Source organism: Neovison vison, chromosome 1 (genome assembly GCF_020171115.1).
Source record: "Neovison vison isolate M4711 chromosome 1, ASM_NN_V1, whole genome shotgun sequence".
Classification (NCBI taxonomy): Eukaryota; Metazoa; Chordata; class Mammalia; order Carnivora; family Mustelidae; genus Neogale; species Neogale vison.
The window spans coordinates 228,316,022-228,338,950 of record NC_058091.1 but is presented as its reverse complement, the minus strand read 5'-3'; the positions used below and the strand labels follow the sequence as shown (position 1 = coordinate 228,338,950).

General features: G+C 36.4%; 1 protein-coding gene across 14 annotated transcripts in view; it reads right to left on the bottom strand.

The window, feature by feature from the left end:
* The window catches only part of PDE4D (phosphodiesterase 4D), a 1,300,895-nt gene that overhangs the window by 5,239 nt on the left and 1,272,727 nt on the right, over nucleotides 1-22,929 (bottom strand). For 13 of the 14 annotated variants that reach the window (XM_044224245.1, XM_044224282.1, XM_044224263.1 and 10 more), the window contains 8 exons: nucleotides 13,964-14,057; nucleotides 12,390-12,562; nucleotides 11,677-11,775; nucleotides 10,655-10,819; nucleotides 9,550-9,649; nucleotides 2,085-2,239; nucleotides 1,070-1,192; nucleotides 401-583 (listed from right to left, as the gene is read on the bottom strand). In XM_044224245.1, the coding sequence (XP_044080180.1) occupies nucleotides 401-583; nucleotides 1,070-1,192; nucleotides 2,085-2,239; nucleotides 9,550-9,649; nucleotides 10,655-10,819; nucleotides 11,677-11,775; nucleotides 12,390-12,562; nucleotides 13,964-14,057 (1,092 nt within the window). Of the gene's footprint in view, nucleotides 1-400; nucleotides 584-1,069; nucleotides 1,193-2,084; nucleotides 2,240-9,549; nucleotides 9,650-10,654; nucleotides 10,820-11,676; nucleotides 11,776-12,389; nucleotides 12,563-13,963; nucleotides 14,058-19,324; nucleotides 19,400-22,929 lie in introns of those variants that run through there. The other variant, XM_044224336.1, reaches the window with a different exon arrangement.

The following is a 22,929-nucleotide window of genomic DNA, read 5'->3' as shown; positions in this document are numbered from 1 at the left end:
ATGATGTAAACAATTTCCATTTGTTTACAGAGTTGAGCTTAGGCATTAGACCTGGACTTTATTTTAGAATGGCCAATTTATTGGTGAATCCAGATAACTGAAGTCGGACCAGATACTCTATATGGCTTCATATAACTGAATTCACTTATGAGTTCAGATAGACAAATTCTCTCTATATATACATACTAGATGAATACAGCCATAATGCATGGGTATAATGTCATGAGAAATGAATATATGTCCATATGAATAAAAATCTTAAGAATGAGAGTTTTCTGGTCTGTCAAAAACAAAGTAATTTTAAAGACCCAATGAAATACCATATGACATGCATAAAAAGTGATCAAATGTTCAGGTTGGAGTTGTGCTCTCTCTGCAAACTTTATGCTTAATGCATCACCTGTGACTTTTCCACGGATGCATTGTGCTTGTCACACATGGGACTGATCTCCATGCCTCGCTCCCTCTCTCTGTCTCCTTGGCGGAAGAACTCCTCCATGATGCGGTCTGTCCACTGGCGGTACAGCTGGAGCGGCTTCGTGGGGTTGCTCAGGTCTGCACAGTGCACCATATTCTGAAGGACCTAGTAAAAGAGACAAACGCTTTATTCAGCACCTGCTTCTTCTTGCCTTTTTTTTTTTTTTTTAACTAGAAATTCACAGTGGATGAATGTGACACTTAAAAATACATGTAGTTTAACATTCCTTCCAAACAGCTCAACTATGATGTATCTATGTATGGCTCACACTTGTATTAACAGCCCCCAATGATATCCCTTCCACCGTACCAAAATATCATAAGAAACTGTTTATGTGTGCATAGCTGATTAAGTTCAGAGCTGCTTAAATGGTCGGTTTTGTGAGATATTAGTTTTTTTTTTTTTTAATGAAAATGCAAATTTAAAAAAGCCAATAGTTTTATCTGGTTAATTCTCAAGATTAAGAATTTGGTTAAAAAATTCTGTTTAAAATTACTAAAATTGTAAGATGCAAGAAAGGAAACAGAAATCTTATCAAAGTTAGACAGACACATGTGCACACAAACAGAACAAATTCAAATGATGTTTTACCTGAATCCTATCAGAATAGTTATCAAGAAGAAGAACTCCAGAACTTGTCACTTTCTTAGTTTCAACCATAGTTTTCAAATCAGCCAGTAGATTCATGTGTTTTGACATGTCTGTTGCAAGTACCTTAAAAGAGTATTTTCATAAGTAACAAAGTCCAGAGGATAAGTCAGAATTTGCATATGAAAACATTAATGCAGAACGTGAAGGAAATGGAAAAGCACTATGGCATCTAACAGCAGTGAGTGAGAATTCTGTACTACTACTCCTTTGGGCAGCCTCTTCTGTTTTGCTGAAGGTTTTCTGAAAGCCCAGATGAGAATGTGCAATATACAAAAGGTTAGCAGCAGCAACCACTTTCACAGTGAAAAACCACTTTTTCACAATGAAAAAGATGAGATCTGTGGATAAAAAATCAGCACATGTTCCAAAGTTTTTTCCATTCCTTGGACTAGAAAGTGGTACCTGGACTCTGACCAAGGAACTCAACACTGTTCACAGAATACTTCAGAACCTGGTGAGTCTTTTGCTGTTCTAAGACAGCAGAAAACGCCATAACTCCTCACCTTTGTAGGTACAAAGCTTAACGCAGTAAGTTTCTGATAACCAGAGATTTTCCCGTGTCTTGTAATCATTGTGAATACTGTGCATAAATACAAGTCATGGATGTCCATAAATAGTACTATCTACTGACATAAATTTATTTTCCATTTCACAAGTGGAAAAAAATCCATTTGAATTAACTGCTTTTGTTAATCATTTTCCCTGCCTGCCACTGGAGAAATTTAGAAAACAAAACTAGAATGGTAAGGGCAAGCTGTCCCTATTCTGAACTCCAAACTGCTGGAAGGAGCAAACCTAGTAGGGAACATCACTGCACGGGTGGCTTCTTGAATGTAAGTGGCAGTGTGATGTTTGGAAACACATGATTCTGTTTACCTGATACTCATCTCATTCTTACACTTTTAGAAAACCACTTGCATTACAACTCTCTTTTTTGTGTTTATCAGCTACTTACAATGTCAATGACCATCTTCCTTAATGATTGTCTTTGCTTTTTGGTCAAATTCTGGAAAATATCACAGTTTTCTTCCTGAAGCAACTTAAAGCCCACAGCCAAATGGTGGTTCTCCAAGACAGAAGAATCATTGTACATCAAGGCAAGTTCAGAGTCTTGAAAGAAAGAAAGGAGAGAGAAGATAAGGCCATTTTTTCTGAGTTTATCTTATTTTTCATATTCTGACATAGTTTGGGTTTAAGAAGCAATGTCCCCTCAACATCTCTGTTAGCTTTACCATTATATGACTCTGCCCCGGACAGATTAGACTAATTAATGTAACAGTGGAAAGGGCGCTGGAATCTTAGGAATGAGTTCTAATGCCACTGATATGTGATAAGTCATTTCATTATATTGATCTCCACTGCCATTTTTCTAAAGTGGAAGAGGAGCTGGGCCGAATGTTCTTGAACCTCCCCTCCATATCTGCCACAGGTGGCTCCATGGGCAGCAGAACATGACATCATTTTTAACAGCTGGAACATATCAACAGCATAAATTGTCATGTTCCTGCTAACTGTGGACCACCTTCCCAACATTTCATAGAATGTAAGGATCATATGGTTTAGGATTATACTCAAGAACAGTCTGGAACAAATGAACAATACTAGATGTGCTCATGCTGCTCTGACTCATTTTTTCCCCATAGCATAGCTTTGGAAGTCAAAGTTTTACTTATTTTTTCCATGTTCTTTTCTGAGTATCATGGTAGTCACTACATACAGATACACTGCCCTTCCCACCTGAATGCTCATGACTTCACAGAGACAGGGAGTCAGCTGCCCACATAACTCTGTGATGAAGATTTTGCTTCTCCCTTATGACTGCCCCGGACCCGTGTGTTTTAGGCAGTAAGATCCTGCTTCTTTCCTAGTTCCTATAAATAGTAGACAAGATTCCATAAGATGGTCATTAAAAACAATTTGTGATTTATTCTGTTTCCACTTAGGTCACTGTAAAGACCAAAAGCAGATGTATTTGATCTTTTTTTCTGACTAATGCATGGGAAATACATACATTTCTAAGAAAGAAATATCCAATGTTACTTAATGACTATTTTAAAGGAACCAGGAAGGATAAGAGAGGTAGACATATTTTTTTTGTGAAGTCCTATGAATTTACCAGTACTATAGAAATAGGAGTTTACACATCTAAATTTTTGCTCCCAAACCACAGGAACTGAGATGTGTAGAGTACCAAGAAGTGGGTGTAATTAGTCTCTTTTGGGGGGATAAAACAATAGTGTTCATTCATTCATTCATTCATTCAGATAGTATCTGGTCAAGTCTGACTTTTAAATAGTCTCTGAAAGCTTCAAATTGTAAACATTTATCTACAGATGATAAACATAGATATAAAAATTCATCTCTATAGGATCTTAACACATGGTATTATGGTTTCTACAGTAGATTCCTATTAACAGATACAAACTAGAAGGAAAGCAAATGTTTTCTGACTGGACAAAGAATGCCTAATTCAACTTTTAGGGTTCTTGTAAGGGAATAAGTATGCATAGGGATAAGGGGTATTAATGCATGAACTGACTCAGGCTTGCAAAAACCTGGGATAGTTTAACTATCTCATGAAAAAAGAAGAAAGAAAATAAGACCGTGGATCCTGCAGAAGAAAAAGGTGATGAGTTATTACTTTAAGGAGGAGGGTGATCTGTGGTATGGATTCTCTAACAATGAGTCTCAATTATAATCAATGTAAAGATGCGCTTGCTCACAGAGGGTGGTCCAAGAGTCCTGATTAAGCCTGCCTTGGAAAGCTGTTGGCTCCCGAGATTTACTAAGAATCCAGACTGGCCAGAAAGGTGATGAAAGATTGCTTACGAGTGCGTGTCACCTTTCCCTCCAGTTTTGGGGCTATTAACAAAAAGGTGGTGAAGACCACAAATTTTTAAATGAACACATGTTACCATTTAAGCAACTGAATCTTGGGGTAATCATTTAAGTTTCTACTCTTCTTTAGGACTGAAGGCACATAGACACATATAAAGGAGGTAAGACTCTGCATCTCCTGAGAAGTTTTTCTCCAAAGATGCTACTGCAGCACTCCTACATAGAATCCTTGAAAGTTCAGAAATTACCAGGAAGCTGCCTTCAAAGTTTGCACTAAGGTACAGGAAGGTAGGGTGGCGGGTGAGAAAATAGTTCAAAGAACATTTCTGTTGAAACCTCTTTGTCCTCAAGGCTCAATACAAGTAACCTCTTGGATGAAGCCCTTCCTTGTTACTACAGGCAGAACCGCTCACTTTCTGCTTTATACTTTGTATCACTGATTTGGCCTTGATCACATTCTACCTGACTTGTCATTATCTCTGTTCAAGTCTTTTTTTTAAGATTTTATTTTTATTTATTTGAGAGAGAGAGAGCGAGCAAGCATGAGAGGGGAGAAGATCAGAGGGAGAAGCAGACTCCCCACTGAGCTGGAAGCCCGATGCAGGACTTGATCCCAGGACTCCCGGATCATGACTTGAGCTGAAGGCAGTAGCTTAACCAACTGAGTCAACCAGGCACCCCTCTGTTCAAGTCCTAACAGTCTTTTCTTTTTTTTTTTTTAAAGATTTTTATTTATTTGACAGAGAGATCACAAGTAGGCAGAGAGGGAGGCAAAGAGAGAGAGGAGGAAGCAGGCTCCCTGCTGAGCAGAGAACCCGATGCGGGGCTCGATCCCAGGACCCTGGGATCATGACCTGAGCTGAAGGCAGAGGCTTTACCCCACTAAGCCACCCAGGCACCCCCAAGTCCTAACAGTCTTAACAGTCTCTGCCAAAGACTGCTTAGAGACTTAAGAGCCTGTATAAAACGAAAAGTTATTCATGTGATGTGCATGGTTGTCTGGTTTCCCTGGCACTTCTGAACAAGATATTTCTTCTTGAAATGGAGAAGGGAAGTGGTAGTTTTAAGATCTAGTTGCCAAGGACAAAGGATTAAAACTGGCTCACTCCCTCAATTCATTAATGCCCTGTGCCTGTAACTTGCCTTATTTTTCTCCACTGGACTAGTCCCATCTGATATTCATGTGTTACAGTTTAGTCTCTTCCAGTGGAAGGCAAGCTCTTCAGAGACAAGCCATTATCTTGTTCACCCATATATTCCTAATGCGTAGAATGTTGTTTGGCAAAGAGAAAGCTCTCAGTACTTTTTGTTGAATAAAATATCAATCTCTGTAGTATTTCTATATAATCACATTTGATAAAAATGAATTTATCCTTATTTTGAAAGTGTTAGATTTATGCAGAAAAATAACATTCTATATATAATCCACAGATACAGCTATGGAAAGCTTATTTTAAAATGAGACTAGAGGAATAAAACTGTGTGTATATTGGTAGCTAAATCCAGCTTCACTTTAATGTAGTGAAATGTCTCTACTCTTGGAAATCAAAGCCGTATGCTTTGAACACATGACCAATGTGAGTAAATCTTTTCCCCTAAAATTTAGGCATCTCTTCTATAAACAAAAATTACTTGTTTTCCAAGTAAAATTCAATACTATATATATATTCTGCATTTCTGACAGTGCTACATTGTTTCAGAAAATACTTCTGTGAAGTCAAATGCTTTTGTTATGATAAATACTCTCCAGCATGTTCCAACAAAACTTCATGACGCTATTTACATTTTATGGGTTTATTTACACGTACTATCTTTGAAAAAGACTGATAGAGATTCCTATCCTGGAGTTTCAACTTCTTAAAATCCTACTCATATTTCCCCATTCCCCAAATTGCTTACAAAACTTAATCAATCCTGCCTGTAGAATCGATGTCTCTGTTTTCAAAACCTCCATGAATTTACCTTGAATGTATGTATCATTAGTATCAAATCATTTGGCACCTATAAGTGGAACAAATTATGGGAATTGTTGCTACAACTAAGCAGCAGAGGAGTACCAGGGATGGGAAGCAGCCGGGTGAGCTCCAGAGCCTTCCAACAGAGGATGTCATACAACCTCACTGCACCTCTGTAGCCTCCTTAAAATAGAACAAGCGACCTCCCAACTAGGGGTTTGTAAATGTTATGATTAGAAGTCTTTAGAATTCTCTATTATAAGAAACAGATTCAATCCTTGGCTTTGGACACGTTGGCAGCACCAGCTCCAAGGTCAGAGTTGAGAGTGTGCTAATCTGAACCACTGAGGCTCAATTAATGCATGAAAAAAACAGAAACATACACTTAATGTTTGTTTATCTGTGTATCTGTAATATGTTATCATGTAATTATTATCTGTATCTATACATATAAAGAATTTCCTGCAAACTAATCACATAATTTTGATAAGAGTATTTACAAAGCTATTTATTGCAAAGTTTACAAGTTATGGGAGAGACCGCTTTATAGAATGCTGTGAAGTTCAAACTTACTTGTGTTACTGGTCATATTAACTTCTTCTGTGTCCTGAAGTAAAATGCTTGCTGGCATGATCCCTAGTCAAAAGCTAATTAAGTCAGTGATTCCTATACTGACCTAGAGCCCTGATCCACTCCAGGATGCTTTCAAATGTACCAGGTGATGATGCTGATTCACTCTCTGAGGAATAACACAGCCTTCTCACACCCCGCCCAGGGAGGAACTATTAGCAATCCAAAGCTGCTCTGGGAACTGTTAACCTCCCAGTGTTGCTGAGGTCTCAGAGAAAGGAGATCATCACACCACCACTGAATAACAAAGTACTTCCAGAAGCAGGATTAGTTACCCTTCCACCTCAGGCAGGTCATCAGCAAAATGACATTAAACAGACACCGCTGGCCATTGTCACTGTATTTATAATTGTCCCCTAAATTTGTTCATCTCACCTATCTGACAGAGTCTCAGATTTTGGAGGGCATCAGATTCATCTGCGGACTGAGGCCTTACTAGCTTAAATTTCATACTCCATGGGTCCCTTAATACCTGCCAGAGTTCTCCAGTACCAGAGAACTCTCTCTCAGAGCAGAAAAGATCGATCTCTCTCTCTCTCTGACAAATAAATAAATAAAATCTTTAAAAAAATTATCAGATTACTTGGAAACTGACTTTATTATCAGTTGTTTTAACTGATAATAATCTCTTCTTAATCTAATCTCTTTTTAGTAATGTTACAATAAGAGAACAAAAATACTGTATAAAGTAGAATGCAAAGATAACACACCAGTCTATATTTTGCATGCCTTTTAAAATTTTTATTATTTTATTTTATTTTATTTTTTTGAAGATTTTATTTATTTATTTGACAGATAGAGATCACAAGTAGGCTGAGGCGCAGGCAGAGAGAGAGAGAGAGGAGGAAGCAGGCTCCCTGCTGAGCAGAGAGCCCGATGCAGGGCTCGATTCCAGGACCCTGGGATCATGACTGGAGCCGGAGGCAGAGGCTTTAACCCACTGAGCCACTCCAGTGCCCCTGCATGCCTTTTTTTAAAGGCTGACATTACAACAAAATTTTTATGCGTTTGTAAAATTAGGAACGTATCAAGACATGCTTAAAAATCAAAATAATAAACCAGTCAGGCACATTTATTGTATTGTATTGGAAACACAATTGAATTGTAAACACATTTCAAAAGTGCCAGCACAGAGCACACTGTACCATATGACCTCTCTGCCCTTCTCACAAGGATAGTCAACCCTAAGCGCTGATGCTTTAAACTCACATAGTTGCATCCGATGTGTATAAATATTCATGTGTTAATACTCAGTAATGCCTTGATGACTCTTGAAAGCACCCCATTATAGGTTCTCATAAGATAGCTGAACATGAGATGTTAGCCTCTCCAATCCTGGGTTAATAAATTCATAAACTAAACTTCTAAAATGTACTTGAGTATCCATACCTCTCAGGAAATCCATGACTTTCCCAATGCTCCTACATAGAAAATGAGTCACAGAGGTGCATTTTGTTATAGAGTTGTCCAAAGGCAATTGAGATATAAAAAACAGATGTAAATAATTTTAGTATATGTGCTGCCGAAGCGAGCACTAGATGTAAATAATTTTAAAGATCTGAATTAAATCTCTCAAAGTAAGGCTAACTTAAATAGCCTCTTTAAATCTGGCTACAGCAAAGTATAGGGAATATAAGGGGAATGAAAAGACGCCACAGAGTTCAACATCTTTAGTCACGAGAAGGCTGCTATCCACAGTGTCATAGCAAAAAAGGGCAGATTTTTAATAGATATAAGAAATTCTCTAACAACTTTGCTTTTTGTACATAAATGTGAATTTATAACATTAATCTACCATGGTAGGAGGAAATAAGATAATACTACATTTAAATCATTTACCAATTCACTTCAAATATTAAAAGAATAGAAATTTCATAAAACCTCTTTGCAAAGGCATAGCTCAAGCAAGCCTACCTAAACATTCCCTACAGAGGTTTTCCAGGAAGCTGTGTGTCAGAGATGCCCCATATTAAACAGTCTCTACTACTCCTCAGATATCCTAATTCAGTGATGCCTTTCTTTTCTTTTCTTTTTTTAAGATTTTATTTATTTGACAGAGAGAGAGAGAATCACAAGTAGGTAGAGAGGCAGGCAGAGAGAGGGGGAAGCAGGCTCCCTGCTGAGCAGAGCGCCCTATGCGGGGCTCAATCCCAGGACCCTGAGATCATGACCCAAGCCGAAGGCAGAGGCTTAACCCACTGAGCCATCCAGGCACCCTGCCTTTTTTTCTTAAATAAAGATTCATTTATTTGAGAGGGAGAGAGAAGGCAAGCACATGCATGAGCAGAGAGGTTGGGGGGCTTGGGAGGTGAGGGAGAAACAGATTCCTTGCTGAGCAGGGAGCCTGGGCTTGATTCCAAGACCCTGAGATCATGAGCTGAGCCGAAGGCAGATGCTTAACCAACTGAGCCACCCAGGCATCCCAAGTGTTGACTTCTTATCTGATGAGAGGTCATGGGTGAGAAAAAATTTAATGGTTAAAAATATTTAAATAAAAGAGAAGTCAAAAGAGATAATAAGTCAAAGAGATGTTCCTATTGTCCTCAACAGAAGATGTAAAAAGGAAAGAGCAGAGCTGGGCATGAGGTGTGAGTATGAGGAAAGAGAATCATAGCCTCTGAAGAGGATGAAATGACAACCTATATAAAGTGAGGAAGGTTTAACTTTTCCTGTTTTTATTTAAAACTTTAGGGACAATATAACTATCTAAATCTTTCTACAAACTTTCACTTCTGATTACTCTTGTCTACCAACACATTATTTCTAGAGAAGTACTGAAATGCATGTTTTTCAAACAACATTAGCCTCATAGGATAGAAAACGGTCATTTTCAGAGCTAGGTTACATTAACACACACAATCAATAAAATGCACATTTACACATTCCAAAAGAACATTACAGCTTTGGAAACATCCCAAGTTTATAAACAAGCTCGGTCATTCTAAGACATACAAAGGAAAAATATTTTTTTCTGCAAAAATAAACAACTTCACTCACTTGTATTGATGAGAAACTGATTTGACACACCGGGATGATCTACATCATGTATTGCACTGGCAAAAATTGCTGCAAGAATCTCCAAATCTGTAAACACAGCCTGTAAAATCAGACAGATAACATTATCGTTCTGTAATAATACAATGAAAGGTATATACAAATTGCAAATTACTTCCTAGAATTTGTTGGAAAACAGAATGAAGGTTCAAAATATTTAATGGCTTATTTTAAAAGTATTTAGGATGTTTAAGGATGTCCTGAAAATGTACATAAAATTAATGACATGAGCAATTATTTTCTTTCATTCAAACCAGGGATTCTCCATCTCAGCAGAATTGACATTTGGGGCCAGATTATTCTTTGTTGTGGGAGGCTATCCTGTGCACTGTAGTATCAGGACCCCTGGCCTGAAGCATGAGATGTCAGAGGCATCTATCTCCAACTTGAGACAGACAACAATGTCTCTACATATTATCAAACGTCCCTGGCAAGTGGGGGTCAGGGCAGGAGGAATAGGGAGGAACCACCTTCAGTAGAAAACCACTCACTCAGATGATGAAATATTAACACAATTAACACCATTTTATGATAATATATAAAATATATTAGCAAATGAGAATCTTTCCCCCAAATGATTAAGGAAATCAAATTATCTTAATAAACATTCACTGGAACTTCTTAAAATCTGTGTTCTTAAAATCTTAAATATGTGTTTCTTTCTGAAAAATTCCATGATAAATATCAAAACATTGTCTCTACTTTATAAATAATATCATCCTTTGAAATATAAATGTAGAAGGCATCAGGCTAAATTTCAAAGAAACTAACTAAAACTGAATAAGCTAGATATACTTTATGGAATGTCTACTAGGTCATTTCAAAGAAGCAGTATCGTGAACAGATGAATCCCCAAAACTTTGATCAATCTTTGAAAAATTCATCAAAGACTGAACTGTTTATTAATCACAACATTTTTTTCCCTATAACTCAACATACTTCCAATGAAGCCATTAATTTTCTCCCCACCCACCCTCCAGTATAAAAGTTTAAGAGATGTTTATGAGTGGCAGGTTAGTGGTCTCAAAGTTTTAGAAAACAGATTTACCTCCAAAGCAGGTGTAGATAATAGCACATGTGTCGACTGGACAACATCTGCAGCATGAATATTATTGTGGTAGGCCACGTCAGCGTGGTAATGGTCTTCCAGAGTCATAAGGTATGTAATTAAAGTGTCTACTGGAATTTTAAATGTTTTTAATAAATCCCGTTCCTGTAGGAAAGGAAATCCTCTTAACATCTTGTTTTCACATAAAAACATTTTCCATAGATGTGGTAAAAGAAAAATCACACCGGTGTCCCCTATGGATAACCCAGAAATAGAAATAGCACCCCTTGTAGTGTCTAGCGAGGGAAATGGAGACATTTTGAGAATATCCAGGGGCTCTGGAGACAAAACAAGGGTAGGGTTGTCCTTCTGAAAGCCCATGTGGCTTTCCATAAAAGGTACAGTGTCAGGAATGAGCTGCCAACTATCAAAGTGTCTGTGTCTGATAATCATGAAGGCAACTTTAACCCAGTATTACTGATTTAGCTAATGGATCACACCAACCGAAACTCAACATTTTCTCTAGGGTTGGAACATGCTATACCAGTCCCAGGGTGTCTATAGTCTCAAGTCCTCATTTACATCTTAATCCTGAGCTGGGGCAAAAGCTCAACAAGAAAGGGAAACTGATATGGAAAAGAGAGCAGTACAAGAAACAGCAATTCAAGAAATTATATGCTAAGGTTTGTCACCAAGGGGCTTATTCATTTTTTAGTTCATACTTCACTCTATGCAAATCAGGATCATGCAGATGATTTTTAAACTCTTGCTTTAATGAATTGCTTCAATTTTCCCACATGACTTCTTGGAATGGAAAAAATAACAAAATTGTTTTAGTTATGTTTGACCCACACTCCATACTTTGTTACTATTTGTCCCTTGGTAAAGGGGCAAATAAGAAAAAAAAAAATCAAATATACAGAAAAGGATGAATAGTAAAGAAGAGAAGACTCAAGCACATTTCACAGGCTAGACATTATGTCACCCAATAAAGGAAAGGTTTTAGAACTTAACCACGTTACCTGAAAAATAGTATGCATGATAACAGTCAAAGGCCGGTTACCGGACAGCTCTGCTATTCTGAAAACATGAAGACCCCATTTGTTCACATCTTCTAGTTCCTGAGGTTACAGAAAGATTGAAAAAATTAGGAAGAAGAAGAAGAATATAAATCAATAAACAAATTCATTTAAATGTTACTGACTTTAACGTTTTAATAAAAAAGAGTGTTAAGTTTAAAAAAAAAAAAAAGATTCAGTTTAAAGGTAATGGATGCACCTGTTAAGTACCAGCAAACTTTAAGGTAAACCCACTTAAATGTACTGAAAACTGAATAGTATGGCTTAACCTTACGACTTTGACAATACAATGTAGTTAGATACTTTGACTATCAATTTCAAAGCATTTTTTCAATATATGAAATCTATTTACAAAACCTTTACTATTCTCCTGAAACCCAAAAGATATAAAATATTTCTAACTCTTTAAGGTCAAACAATCAAAAAGGGAGATGTAAAAAAGCAACAAACACATACTCCAAACCACCTAAATCCACATATTATATATTAATAACCCTCAAATAATTTGTAAAGAGCTTTATAAAGTACTTTTCCACTTTCAATGAAAAAGGACCCCACAAATTAATGAACTAGTCTACTTATTTAAAGAGAAAGAATTAAAACTCATTAAAAGGCAACCCAACATATTATGACCACAATCCTTAAAATCATTGTACCTTGGCAAGGACATCCTCTTGTTCAGTTTTAACCCCAAATCTCGGGATGCTTGAATTCGTCAAACTGGAGCTGTGCATCAACTTCTTGACCCCACTGATCTGAGACATTGGCCTTTTCTTTTTCTCCTTTTCCTTCTGAGTTGGAGAAGGAATTTCCACTTCATGTTGCTTATCTGAAGAAATTTAGAAAAGGTTCTACATTTATTGTGAAGTCTACCTGAGTTGTTACTTTTTAATCATAATGTCTATAAGTGGACAGGTTTTCATTAATCATGACATGTTCCAGAAAATGTTTCCAAGAAACACTTCTTTTAGGGAAGGTGAGTATTTATAATCTGATGTGGACTCACTGTAATACCCTCCAACACAAAACTAAGCAAATAAATCCCACTGCAAAATAATTAACATCAAATGTATTCAGTGGTTGTTAACTGGATAGAATGCTGTATACACACACACACATATTTTTTTTTTGCAAGACTTACGATAGCAGACTTGGAAAAAGCAAAACATACTGGTTATTTCCACTGTTCATCAACTCTGTCCCTGTTTGAAATTCACTTAGTGACTTGGAAACTGCACTTTCCAACTAAGGATTCTAGTTTTAATACCTATTTTGAAGAGGAAGGAATTTCATACACACTATAAAAGCAGCACTGGGTGAACCTAATGGCTTACTGAAATGGGTCATAATGTAAGAATACAAACAGTATTTTTGAATGACTTATATTTTGCTATTTTATATTTTCTATACTAAAGTGAGATAATGCTTATGATGTAACAAGTGGAACACAGGAAATTTCCAGTATCATCTGATAAGGAACTGTCAGATGTAATTGTTGTTTTCAAATAAAAGACATTAGATGCCTCAATATTTTCATTAACTATTTCAAGGCAGTGAGCTCCTCTAACTCATCCTTGCATGTAGCATGTGTTCAATAAATGTCTCTTTAGTGAAAGTGCTAATTAGATATCACAGCAATTTTGTTTTGAAAGTAAATTCAAATCAAGGATGTGTTCATATTGATGACTTTCACTAAATGAATTTTCTCTTTGTGGATGGGGGGTGGGGTGGTGTCTCAGTCCACTACACTGTCAACTATTATTTTCAGCAAGCTTTTCTTTAGTGGTTGTATTATATCTGCCTCATCAGTCTACCAGGCTTGGTGTTCATTAGACTATAACTCATTATGGCAGGGACCATTTCTAATTTATCATTACCAAATGCCCAGCAGTGTCTGGAATTTAACAAGAATTTGTTGAGTGCATGTGTAGATCTCTCTGTAAAACACATTTTATGGTTTAGTGCTTTGGAAAAACTGGGAACCTACAACTTTAATCCAGAGAATCACCAAAGTCCTGAATAAAATTAAAAGATAAAAAATGTACTTTGTCATCTTAGATTCCAAACCTTAGAGGCTTTGACACTCAAATTATTAATAGGATAAATGAAAACAAATGAACTGAATTCCTAACTCGTTTGGTTTCCAAAATGATTTGGTGTCCTAATACACCTCCAAAAACAAACAACTCAAAAGAAAACTTTAAAATTGTATTTAAATTATTATTCTCACCTAAGAATGTGTTTGATATATACTCTGACACTTGATTTCCAGACCGACTCATTTCAGAGAGATGGGTGAGCTCCCGATTAAGCATCCTTTTAAACTGAAAAACAGAAAAATAAAATGAAGCAACATAAGAGGAATGTGTAATTGAGGTAACATGAGCATACTGTAAGATACAGAAAACATGCCCAAGAATTTTTAAATTGTCCTGACAGTTTAGATCAGTGAAATCCAATAGAACTTTCTATAATGTTGTAAAGTTCTAGAATTTGAGCTGTCCGTTACTGTAGCCACTAGTCACATGTGGCTATCAAGCACTTGAAATGTGGCTAGGTGAAAATGAGGAGCTGAATTTTGAATTTTATTTCATTTAAATTTAAATTTAAGTAGTCACATGCAGCACAGATTTAGATACTCAAGGACATTAATAAGGGGGGGAAGGAATAAAAAAAATCAGGTGTATATTAGTATTTAGAGAAGGAAAAAAACTAATTTATTGGTACACATATGAGCTGCCACACAATAGAAGATGATTTATCAATTAATTTGTCATTTGCAGAAATTAATATGTATACTGGTTAGAGGTTAAAATGTTGTCTTTTACCCCAAAGCAAAAGTGAATAGATTTATTTGAGTATTCTTTCAGAACTTTAGAGAAGTAAAATATTTGGATACTAGATACTTTTTCCTTTTAAAGTATTTCCAAGTAGAAGGAAAAAGATCTTTTGTTTCTTAATATCCATGGGATTTACCAATCCATTTCTCTAAAGTCACATAAATACAAAACTGGTCAGTTTTTAATACTCAACTTCATTACTTCACAATTTATTTTACTGATGCCATAGTGTCTACTTTATCCTAAGAAACACTGGAATTAACTTATAACCATTGCATAGCATTACCCAAATCCAAGATTTTCAAGACTTTCTGCTTTTCCATCTATCAGCTCTTTGTTATTATGTTTTCTTTTGATTCCCCAAATAGCCCAGATGGTCCTTTAAGTATGCCTTAATACTTCTCTTAACATACAGAAACAATAATTTTTTCTATTACATAGATTACTCTTAGGTATTTGATCAAAAAAGTCAAACACATTTTACTCTAATGTTCAGTAGCCTTTAGAATTTTATATTTCACCATAAATTCTCCTTTAAGTTTTGGGAAAAGAGAGTAGTAAATTCACCATTTAACAATGTTTGAAATGTAATTCTAACTCAGTATTTAGTTTATTAGAATTTATGAAAAAATCTTGCTTCTCAGGATAATTTATGCCAAGGTGTCCTAACTCAAAACAATCTGGCAAATCACTTCCAAAGTCAGTCTTATTGACCATTTAGATTAGGTACAGCATTTTTTCACAAAAGTACTGAGGGAGATCAATAAAAACATTCCAACGGACTGCAGAATGTAAGAAATGTGTATTAGCTTTCTCATGTAGCCAAAACTGAAGAACGGGCCATAACCAATAATAATTTTTCTGGTTGTTAATTTATAGGTATCGGGAGCTTACTCTCGAACTCAGAAACATAAAGTTCATTTTTTTGTTCATGTATTTTTTTCAATAACATTTTTCTGATTATAAAGTGCATGCAAGATAGAGAAAATCTAGAAAGCTATATAGAAAAAATAAGAAATCATTTATATTGCCATTGCTTAGAGATAACCATAGATAATTACCTATATTTCCATAGATGTCTTTTTTCCCAACATTTATTTGCCTATATTTTAAATTGGCATCATGCAGTGTACAAAACATAGGCTGCTGCCTGTTTTCACTCAGCCTTATACATTATTATCTGCTGGGAAAAATCTGGGTCTCCTAAGAATATTCATGAAGACATTTATAATAGCATTCAAAACATTTTCTGTCCGTTTTTCATAAAGCTATATTGAGTTAAGTTATACGCTAGTAACCAATTAAATGAGCTAACGGAAACTATCTTGTTTTTTGCCTGGCACATGGCAGGTGCTTAACACGGAGTACCTTCTATCTCCCAGTTCCCTGAGCCTTTTATAGTGATAGCTGATTTTCATCATTGCAGGACAAACAGATGGAAGATCTGACTCGTTATGCCCACAAAAAAAATACACATATAAACATTTAGTTCCCCTACCCATTCCAGTAAGTAATTTAGGATATTATTCACAGAGGAGATGATAACTAAGCTTCAAGATTATAACAAAAATACAATTAGCAAGGCCTGAAGGTACATAAATCCTTTCTCAACAAATGAAATTTCCTCTTGGAAAAATATACTCTTTAGGCAAACAAAATCAAAAGAGACTCTGCTAAACATTTAAAACATATAGTGAGTGAAATATCTCTCTGACCTGAAACTGTCTGTGATACGACTTAAAAGTTGCCAGTAAGAACTGCCTGGTCCTGACAAAGTATGTTTCGGGAAGGGGGGGCATGCTAGGCAGGTCTCTCAGCCTCTCCTAGGCTCTCTTCAGTCTATTCAGCCACTGCTATCTACCTGCCCTCCATGCATTTCTCTCCGTGTAACTAAAAAATGATGTAAGCCTGAGGGTAGGGGAGGATGCAGTTGGAAAAGTTAGATAGGGATCCAGTTTTTCCATAAAACTACCTTCTAACTTGGAAACAACCTAGTATGAGGAATATGTTGCCATATGCCCAGTAGAAAAAATTACATGGTACCTGCAGATACATAAAACAAATTATTGGATTCTCTGGAATAATATAAATAAGGAATTGTAATTTTCCTGGCAGTTTGTTTATATAATCCCTCATAACAGCCAGTCAGTACAGATAACTAAGGGAAAAAAACGCCAGTGCAAGGAAGTCTATTCTACAGACTGATAAATTATAGGTTGTACACACACTGATTATATCTGCACATATACATCTATTCCCAGACTATCTTTATGCTGTTGTTCAAAACCCAGAAGTGTGGGGTGGAGAAACCCTTCAGTGCACACCTATATCCCTGCCAAGGTTTGTCAGGTGCTCTAAGGAAGGCAATATTTCCTTTTAACATGATTAAAATAGTATTTTTAGCAGTCCTCTTTCATCGCAAGGGAAAGGGTGTGGGAGATTTCTTAAAGACAATTTTCAGAGTCAATTCAGTTATAACATAGAGCATTTTCTAAAAGGAGTTAAAATTGCTTCCCTTTTTTTTTCTGTTGATTTAAAACTTTCAGGGAAGCTAAATTAATAACTTACAGTATGATTTTGGAGTGTAGAGCTGGCTATACTAAAGAACAAGACATGAAACAATTCAACAATCATTTTAAAATGTAAGTGGAATTTCTCTCATGAAGATAACTATATACCATTTATTAGGGTGACTGCACAAAAATATCATGAAAGGAAAATGATTAGAAAAGGTAATAAAATGTTTTTCCCAGAACATTGCTACAGTCCTCAATTTAGAGATTTAGGAGAGATACAATACAGAACTGATTTTCAAAAAAAACAAAAAGAACCCACCAAAAAACTGGTTGCAAGTTGCAGAACAATTTAATTGAGCATTTAGATATTTTAAAAAGTGACCTCTAAATATTTTCTGTTGATGAGTTATTCTGATTGCTTTTAGTCTAAACAGTATGAAATAATCAATAGAATTACTGTTCCAAAAATGAAAAAAAGAGGAAGTGAATGCTTTTTCAAATCCTTTGTTCTCATTATGCATGAGAATGTCTGCATGCAGCATGTAAAGTATAAACAAAAAATGAAAATACATTTGAAATCAAGTCTATATTTTGCTTTTTAAACTCCCATTTTCAAATTTATGTTCTACACTTAAAACTGTTGAGGAAGAAAAATTAAATAATAAAATAAAATTAAGAGTATTCTTAAATAATAATCCCTGTATGCTAATGTCGTGGGTATATTTTATAGTCTCCTAGTATATAATTAAGAAGGTGGTAAAGGTCAAACATTAAGAAAATGCTTATCCTGCCCCACCCCTAGCCCCAGCCAATATTCTGCTAAAAATCATTTGAATATGCTGTGCTGTGATATATTACAAGTTTGGTAGATATCAGCATTAAAAGTGAAAACAAATACTGCATTGGCTGTATAAAAATAAATCTGTCAAAATGCTTAAGACTAAATATATTTATATTTGCCCTTCTTACGTGTTTTTAGCAGCATACTATTAAAACATAAACAAGGCTGGCCAGCAACAATTTTCCTCAAAAATACAAGCTCTGTAACTATTTAGATTCTTGGAAGTGTTGTTCATAATCATAATACAAATATGAAGCCCTTCAAAGCATATAAAAAATGAGCTGTCTGAAAGCTGAGAGATGAGTTCTAGGGAGATTATGGATTTTCCTTTATTACTTTCTATACTTTTCTGTTCTAAAAAAGTTTTTAAGCCAAAAATGGCTAACAAAATTCAAATAATAGGAAATCTGCATATTCCAAAACAATTAAAAAAATCTGGGCCATCCGCTGATTTAAAAGGAAGTGGGGAATCATGACTCCTTGGACAACTAAAACTGAAATAAGTTTTTTTAGAATGTGAGAAAATTTCACAGCAAAGGAAGATGTTCCTTTGAAAAGAAACAAAGAAAATGAAAAATATTTCATTCTAAGAGTCCTTAAAGAAACGGAAAAGAATTCTTAAAAATTATGTATTTTGATTGGCTCAAATGTTCAAGCAGAGATTTCAAGTTCTGAAGTGATGCTTCATTTAGGGCTGAAAAAGGCTTCTCTACTTTCTGCTTCTGTTACAGAGATCAGATCGCCAGGCTAGCATTACCATGAAGAGGCTTGCCAAGCAGAGCAGAATCTTAGTAAATTCAGTGTATTATTTCATTTCCTGAGATTAACAAACATAGCAGTATCAGATGAACTTATATATTTCTTCCAGTTTTACAAATAGATAATCAAGTTTTCATTTTAATAATATATCACTTAAATAGTTAAGTAATGTCACTTTTTAAGGTCATCTAGAGCTTTATATCCAAAGATGAAAAAAAAAATACTCATCAGCTTAAAGTGGTATAGATTTTTAGAAAGAGCCACGAATTAATTTTCATGAACTTTAAGTGCTACAAATGAACTGGAACCCAATTACTTAAATCAGTGTGTAAGTAATTGGACCCAATAATTTATTTCTAATGATTTTGTTTGATTACCTTGATATCTAAAAGCACAACTCAAATCTATAACCTATGACAAAAAGAATCAGTGCACATTAAAAAGCTATTTTAACATGCAAACTATAACTACTAATAGTCATACATTTTCTGTTATCTTGATCACTAAAAATACATATTGCTTCTGTAGTTCACATCTAAGGAAAAAAATAACACTGCTTACAAAGCTAAGCTCCATTATAATTTATTAAAATTATGTTATATAATCAGAGCAATAAGGAGCTAAATAAATCTTACCTTTATGTAGCCCCAAGACACTGACAGTAAATAGTTTGCTTCAGGCATTTTTGATTGATTATATAAAGAAACAGTAAGTTCTAAAATATGTATATCTTCAAAACCTTGATACTTTTAACAATATCCGCAAGCCAGAGGGTGGATTTTAAAAGATTTTTAGTAATTAAGTATACACAAGGAAGCCTTGCATTAGATCCCATCCAGTCGTCTTCCCATTGAACACATGCCATTTGTAAAACTCCAGAATGGAACAGAATTCTACAACTATTCTGAATAAAGGAAATTCATGTGGTAAAGAAATATCTAACCATCTAAGGGTCTGCATCTTTTTCTCCCTGAGCTCCAAGGCTTAATGAATAATGTATGTCAAGATGCTTAGCTGCAAGAAAGACTAGTTCTGTCAAAAGCTACCAAATAAGGAACTGCAGGGAAGCCAGAAAGAGTGACAAGGAACCCCTCCCATAAAAGCCCAACTATGCACCAATCACACTCCGTCACTGGGTCTATCAGGGCGGGGGTGGGGGGGCGGGGGGCGGGGCGGTGTGGACTCAGAGCAGGCTGTGTCGTGATTGGTTGGCAGAGGCGAACCTCTGGGGAGGAGGTTTTCCTCCTCACCTCTGGTAAACGCCATTTAATAATAGTATCCCTATAGCTGAGGCTGCCGAATAAAAAGATGAATGGGGTTTCCCGCCCGCAGATGATGAATAATGACCATAAAACTCTTCAAAATTCATAGTTCATTCTAAAATAAGGATTGCCTATCTTTTTGGAATCCTTCCTATGAGTTTTAATATTCTCTGACTTCTCTTCAAAATAAAAGCTGCTTTGAAAAAGGCCATTAGGCATTTTAACTGCCTCCCTCTCGCAAATCCAAAGCAAGTGGCTTCCCTGGTGACACAGATATAACCAAAGTTTTTCCTCCGCCCAACATAAGAGCACAGTGTGATTATAAAATACAGTCAAGGGACGCCTGGGTGGCTCAGTTGGTTAAGCAGCTGCCTTCGGCTCAGGTCATGATCCCAGCGTCCTGGGATCGAGTCCCACATCGGGCTCCTTGCTCTGCGGGGAGCCTGCTTCTCCCTCTGACTCTGCCTTCCACTCTGTCTGCCTGTGCTCGCTCTCGCTTGCTCTCTGACAAATAAATAAATAAAATCTTTAAAAAAAAAAATAAAAAAATAAAATAAAATACAGTCAATGTCCAGAATTGACAAATGGGAAGGATATATTTCCTCACCTGTGTGGGTTGGCTGTTCTTAGGTCCTTTTGTTTCTATTGTTACATGTGGCTGAGTTCCACAACCTTAGAAATCTAAGGGTGGGGCGAATTATCATAATTCTGATTGCAGGGGATGGGGGTGGGGGTAGACTGAAAGCTAAAGCACTGTGTATGGTTGAAGAATGCAAAATTGTCAGTACAGATTTTAAAATCTGTATTTTGACCAAAAAAGAATATTGTACATAAAGTTCAGAATGGTATTAAGAGCAGCTCTTAAAGGAATATAGCATTAAACTCCAGTAATCAGGGCTTTCGCAAAGCTAAGAAATCTAAGTTATTTATTTATTTACTTATTTTAAAAAATGTTTATTTGAGAGAGAGAGAGAGATCACAAGTAGGCAGAGAGGCAGGGGGAGGGGGAGTAGGCTCCCTACTAAGCAGAGAGCCTGATGCGGGGCTCGATCCCAGGACCCTGGGATCATAACCTGAGCCGAAGGCAGAGGCTCTAACCCACTGAGCCACCCAGGCACCCCTAATTTCACCTTTTAGTGTTCCAGTTTCTTCATCTGTAAAATTGGGTTATTAGGGTACCTAGTCTCCAAAGATGCCTCCTAATGAGTCACTTGACCCTACACTGACTGAATTTAAGCTAACTTGTATAACCAACAAGTAGTGCTGTCACAAGAAATGGAGGCTGTAAGAAGAAGTCTTGAAGCTTTCACCTTGGTTGACTTGAATAGACCATTAGGATCCCAGAGCCACCCTGTTAGCAAGTCTGAGTATTCTAATACTGCCATGCTATGAGAAAGCCCAGGCTAACATTATGGAGAGGCTGCAGAGAGAGTGTGGGGGGTGGTGGATAAGAGAGACAAGGAAAGTAAATATGTGCCCAGACAATCTCTACCTATGCCAGCCATCCTAGCCCAGAGCCAGAACTGACAGTGAAGAGACCATCTTAGTCATCCTGACAGTGGAGCCTTTAGATGACTCCAGGCTCAGCTGCCATCTGACTAAATCCACACGAAGGACTTGAAATGAGAATGTCTAAGCAAGCCAAGTTAGCCCATAATACAATTTCTAAAAAAAGCAAACTGATATTTTAAGCCACTAAGTTTTAAGTGATTTGTTTTAGAGCAATAAATAATTAGAACAGTTATTATGAGGATTAAGTGATATATGCAAAGCACTTAAAACAACATCTGGTACATAGTGACAAAAAGGTATTAGGTGATGATGATGATGATAATGATGATGAAAACAATTATGTGGATTATAATAACCACACCCATTATGGTGACTAGATTTTTTTTAAATTTTTTTTTAAACTTATAATGTATTATTGGCCCCAGGGGTACAGGTCTGTGAATCGCCAGGTTTACATACTTCACAGCACAGTGGCTAGATTTTTTAACTCTAAGGCTTATCCTGTGTGTGTGTGTGTGTGTGTGTGTGTAATTTATCATGTCTTTTTAAATCATGTTTTATTTTAACTGGATCATATCATTATGCATCTCAGACCCAAAACACAATACTTGCTTCTTAGCTCATCCTCTTTGGCTTTTCTCCTTCTCATCCCATACTTATCTCTGCTGCCAGACCAATTTTTGTCAAACCAGCCTCAGCCTGCCACTCCAAAGTTATTACCTAACAACCTGGCATCACCTACCTCCTCACATCCATATTTCTCTGTGAGCTCCAGAACGATAACCTCCAACCCTAATCCCCAACTCCAAGCCCATCTCCAGCTGCTCTTTACATTCATGCTCCCTTACTGAAAGTCTAGTGTTCTACCCAGCTCTATGATTCAGCAGATAGTCCTGTTTTTACTTTCACTGAATTCACTGCCTAGAATACCCTCTTTCTTCTACTCCATTTCCTTCAGGCTGGTTTTTCAGAAAAAGATTCAAATCATTCAAAATACGTCTCAAGACCAAATTATCTCAGCCCCTCTCCAAACTTTATTTTGCACTCACTCTTTTATTTAATAAATACTTACTAAGTTCCTACTGTGCGTCAGGCACTGTCCTGGATAATGACGACACAGCAATGAACAAAGTGAAGGTTTTTCCTCTGGAGTTTACATTCGACAACTGAGTCAACAAATATATACTATATGTCATGTGATGCTAAATTCAATGGGAAAAAGAAAGGATAAGGCGGCTATGGTATGTTAGTGATAGAGGTTCCTATAGTATAAAATGACCAAGGAGAGCCTCTTTGATGAGATGATATATGCTCAGAGACCTGAAGAAAGAGAGGGAGGAAGGCACGTGAACATCTAGAGCAGTGGAGAAAGGGGAGTCAAGTAAAGGGAACATCAACATCAAAAGCCCTGAAGATGGGAGCATTCTTGGCGTGCTTCCAAAGAGCAGAGTATGTGCCATACAATG